Source organism: Buceros rhinoceros, unplaced genomic scaffold (assembly GCF_000710305.1).
Source record: "Buceros rhinoceros silvestris isolate BGI_N320 unplaced genomic scaffold, ASM71030v1 scaffold11403, whole genome shotgun sequence".
Taxonomy (NCBI): Eukaryota; Metazoa; Chordata; class Aves; order Bucerotiformes; family Bucerotidae; genus Buceros; species Buceros rhinoceros.
In genome coordinates, this window is record NW_010404267.1 from 1 (window position 1) to 5270 (window position 5270).

Sequence of the window (5270 nt, forward strand, 5' to 3'; positions counted from 1 at the left end):
GGACGCGGCCCCGGGAGGCTCGGGGACAGGGTCTGCTCAGAGCAAGCAGCCTGCGGAGACTTTAGCGGGCTTGTGCCACCTTTGCGGGGCGGAAAGACAACGAATTTTAAAGAAAAATCATTTAACTTTTCTGTAACAGTCTCAGGTTCATGGCACAGCCCCTCTCACCCCAGTCACTAACACTCACACACCGATGCCTGCACACATTTCACGTACCAGCTCCTGTCCTAGGGCAAGTCCAAAGTAATTGAGACTGATGGTTATTTTTCTTCCTATTCCATATTATAATGAACAGTAAATTGTCGTGACAGCTGAAGCCAGATATGGCACATAGCTTGATGCGAGAAATGTAAATTACCCCAAGTTCGTGGGCATTCCTAGTGGCGTTCTAGGGCAGCGGCTGGCATAAAGGAGCCTGAAAATAGCAATTAAAAACAAAACATAACTTGGAGGAAAGAAACATTTAGTCATTAGAGAAGACGTTTATCATACAGATGATGCACTCATTTAATATGTCCTCCTGCGTTACTTGTCACTGTTTAATCAAACCCAAATTATTATTAGTGCCAACAAACCCAAATAAAGCAGCAAAGGCTCACAGCCAGTTTTTGCTCAGATGTGCCAGGTATTCCAGTAACTGGCTGTGCTCTGGTGAATGAACTGCACTGGTCACGTATACCCTTCCTCACAGCTGGCTTCTTTCAGAAAACCATTGCTTTTTAGCCAAAACCAGTATGCGACTCCCTGAACTGGTGTTTTCCTGTCATTTTTGGAGAATGACGAAGAAAAATTTTTTTCTTAATCTCCTCTAAACATGTATAGAAGAAAGGTCTTGAAGGTGCGATATAGTAGCAAAGTAGAAATATTTTCCAGCTTAGTTTATTTATAATAAAGTTGTACTATAAATATAACTAAATAACTACTTTATGAGTGATATTCCAACTTAACTGAGAGAACAATGAATAAAACAGCAGAGATGTAGACCAAAAAAATTTCTGTGGGTGAATGGTTTCTAAAGTCAATAGTCTGTATTTTTTATTTAGCACTGAATACCTGTTCTAATTCCCATGCTCTATTTTTTGTTTGTAGATCCTAGTAAATGTGGGCAATTTTTTCACGTTGGAGTCTGTCTTTGTAGCACCAAGAAAAGGAATTTACAGTTTCAGTTTTCACGTAATTAAAGTCTATCAGAGTCAAACAATTCAGGTACGTTGATCAAGAATGATATAAAATCTTTGAATTGTCTCTTTGGAACAGGATCTTGACTGAACACAGGAGTATTTAACACACGTTCAAGGAAAGATAGCCTAGTTTAAAGCAACCTGTGGTGTAGAGATTAAACTGAACAGCTGTAATAAGGCAGGATCCTCACCTCAGATACATCGCCACAGCGTCACTTCTCTACCGAATATCTGGGGTGATATTAAGTATTGAATAGAATGGATCATCCAAGGGTAAAATAGAGCTGTAAATGTCACTTGATTGCACAAATACTATTGAAGACTCACATTTCCCCACGTGTTAAACCCACTGCCCTGAAGACAGGAGTCCAGGGGATGTGTACCCAATTTTTGTAACGTTTTGTGACTTGGCTGACAGCCCATGGTGCCAGGAACCTGCTTATGACACCAGGAACCTGCTTATGACACCAGTCTGCTGTGGTTCCAAGGTTGGTTAAGGTGGTTGACTTGTACTATAACTGTACCAAAATGTTACGCCTCTACAGGGGTATCTTCTAGGGAACCTTTATAGCAGTTTAAACTTTTTTCACCGTGTAATACGTAAAGGATGTGTCATATATTTAAAATAAAAGGAGCAATTCTGCACTTTCTTCAGTAGCTTAAGAGCAGCTGAACTCCCTAATTAAATACACGTACGTACTAGCTTAGAGAAAAAAACCTCGAAGTTCCCGAACATCCCTTTGCTGAGCTGACAGTAAATCCCTTAAAGTACATTCCTTAATCTTCAGGCCAGGTCACGCGATTTCTGTGATGTACATACTGGCTCTCTTCATCTGGAATAACATCTGTGGCTTCTCTTGCTCCCACCCACGAGACCACCAGATTTGTAGAAGCAGCTGATTCTTTCCCCCTCTCTGGCTTGCTCCTGAAGATGGTTTTCAGCGTACAAGGCTGAGGTGAACCAGTTTCCTGCGGCAGCAGTGATCAGCCATTTCTCTGTGGCAGCTCTGGCTTTGGGTTGCAGGTAAAGCTCCTGAGGAAAGTGGAGATGGCAGAGAAAGGCAGTGCCAGGCGCAGTCACATCCCTGCTGAAATTCGCCTTCAGTTTGCAACAGGAAATCACGGTTCCGTTCAGGTCAATGACAAAAGTCTTAAATGAAATACTGACCTCATGAAAATCTCTATAATGAGCTTATGAGCTATTTAACATGCTCCAACTTTGTTCCTTTCACTCTTTAAATGCTGAAGGTTGAAATGGCCTAGAATAACTGTCTGTCAGACAGCTTCACTTAGCGCCAAGGAAAATGTCAAGGCTTGGATTCTGGGAATCCAGTGCGCACTTTGGTGTGTCACATACCAGTTACTCAAACCTGGGAGTCTGGGGCTTGCAATGGGCAATAGTACAACCTCTGACATGGCCTGAAATCCTTCATAGATCAAGAGCTTCTTAAGTGATGGATGGGTTTGGTCGGCTCTGTTTTGGCATAGTTAATGTGAGACCATCTGGTGCAAACCTGTGATGTATCTTCTGCTGTGATTAAAATAGCTGTAAGATGATGTGCAGGGGAACCTGACCTGGAGAGATAGTACAGAAGGAATGAGATAAACTGAACTCAAGCAATGAGTAAACTCTCGATGCCCTTTTGTTGCATGTTGATAACTAGGGGGAAGGATCAAAAGCCATCGCAGTGGAGCAAACCAGCTTGAGCCTCAGCCACATGCAAACTTAAACATCACTAAATCACCTGAAGGCTTCCTACATAAGTGATATTACTGTGCCCCTGGAACATCTGTTAGTGCCGTTAAATATCATTAAACTGAAATTGGTTCCCTGGGGACATCTGATTAAGTGGATTTCCCAGATAGGCAAAACCCAAATCAGGGCCAGATTCTGCTGCCCTGACTTATGCTGAGCACTGATTTATTCCGTGGTGACTCCTATTAAAATTAATGGGAGCATATGCGAGGCCAGCATACTTGATATGAATAAGCATCTCATAATTCACCCCTCTGTGACTGCATTATGGCTGCTTAAAAAGAAAAAGCAGAAGAAAGCTAATAGTTTCCCATTGGGGAAATGAAAAATGCCTGGATCTGTCCATTCCCCCAGCCCCTGCCCGTCTTTATTTACAGAGTCGCCGTGCGGTGCTGCTTTCAGGGCAGTGGCTGTATTGGCTTTCAGAAGTGCTTTATAGAAAAATGGATTTGGTACCAAAACACGGTGCACTGGTTTGTAAGTCCGCTCTAGACTTTAAAACCAAGCCACTGTCAGCAATTGAAGGTACATATATTTGGCTCTCAATGAAGTGTAAGCTCGGAGCCCTCTGTGGTACCTTTGACATCTCATTAGACACCCATATCACATCTCTGGGTGCCCAAGTTTCTTGCAAATACCTTCTTTGCTTGTGCATGTCTAACTGACCTGTGAGGCAGGCAAGTGAAACGAACTGAGGTGGCAGCTCACAATTCCATTCTGCCAGAGAGTTACTACAATTAAGGTGCCCAAGCAACAGATGAAGCAACGTCACGTTACCCTTCACCCCGAGAGAGCCCAGACCGTTGCACTGTGAGGACAGTGTCCCACCAACTTCACCCAGCTGCAGGTCAAGCCCACGAAACATGGCTCTGCTTGTCACTCCAAATAAATGTAATTGTTAGTTTGAAACAACAACAAAGTGGTGAAGATTGGGACCTTAGCAGACCTCTCACTCTGTAGTTAATAGTCAGTGATAGTTCTTGACGTCTTTCTGTTAATTAGAGCTTTTCAGCGGCTTTTCTCTTGCAGGTCAATTTGATGCTAAATGGGAAGCCAGTCATTTCTGCTTTTGCCGGGGACAAGGACGTCACACGTGAGGCTGCCACTAATGGAGTCCTGCTCTATCTAGACAAGGAGGATAAGGTTTACCTGAAGTTGGAGAAAGGTAATCTGGTCGGTGGATGGCAGTATTCTACATTTTCTGGCTTTCTGGTCTTTCCCCTGTAAAGTCAATTTTCCTGTGACATTCATCCAGGTGTGGACTCACCATTGCCTCTGTTACATGAAGATCATTTTATCATCATGGGATTGATGTTTCGTTATTGTTTTTTCATGGGTGAATATGGATTCTCTTTATGGATCTTTGGCCCCATCTGAACTACTCAGAAGTTCCACAGAATTTTGTGTGTTTAAATACAATATATTTGGATTGAGACTAAAGCAGACAATAAGTATCTATGCTTGATGTTACAGTCTAAAGCTGCCTGCAAGATTTATTCAGATTTCATTTACTGGACTTATTGGATTCATGGGAGAAGTGGATTTTCTCTAATTATGAAAAGACTGGCAACGAGGTCTATAATTTAAGCGAGCTTGAGTTCAGACTTCAATCAAGAGTTAGTGTGTTGCTGCCAAAGAACTGTATCTCGATATATCGGTCACACATGTTTTTGCCATTGGGACTTAACTGACATGATCTGTTCCATTGTCTTGAGGAAGGTAATTATTATTGCTAAGTGGTTGACTTTAATTCTCCTCTGCGTGTAGTGTGTTGGATGAGTCACCCATATATCTATGCTCTGTCCCCACTCACAGTCAAGTCTAGCTCTTACACAAAGCGAAGCAGTTATGGTTGTGTTTTCGTTGGATAGGTAAGGTATTCCTCTCTTCCACGTGCTGTTTTCTAAAAAAGAAGAGCAGGTTGTAACCCTTGAGAAACCTTTAACCCTTCTTACCAGGGTTAAAGATGATCATTCAGGCACAACTTTGCAAAACAGCTCTGCCCTGCAGGAAATCTCACACTTGATCTTCAATTTTAATTAACACGATTGATAATAACTGCTTCATTAAAAGCCTAAGGGATTCCTTCCTCAGCCACCACTGCTTGATTAGCTGGAGATGATAGCCCCTTGTTTGTAATTATGTCTGGTCTTCAAACCTTCTGTTGTGTTAAAGGTATCATCTGGTTTTGCCTTAACTCCACAACTGTATATGATTTTAGATCATATGTTTAACAAATACTAAACCCAAATAGCCGGTACCCTACTTGGTGCAATATCTTTTTGGCTTTTTGTACAGGTCATATGAATTCATAAACATATTTATTATATCAT

At 42.0% G+C, this 5270-nt stretch overlaps 1 protein-coding gene across 1 annotated transcript; it reads left to right on the plus strand.

The window, feature by feature from the left end:
• Positions 1 to 1089: 1089 nt before the first annotated feature.
• Positions 1090 to 4584, plus strand: CBLN4 (cerebellin 4 precursor; the record flags this gene model as incomplete). Its single annotated transcript, XM_010133336.1, has 2 exons — positions 1090 to 1206; positions 3967 to 4584. Coding segments are annotated over 2 exons (315 nt in total), but the record flags the coding sequence as incomplete, so codon positions are not given.
• Positions 4585 to 5270: the final 686 nt, after the last annotated feature.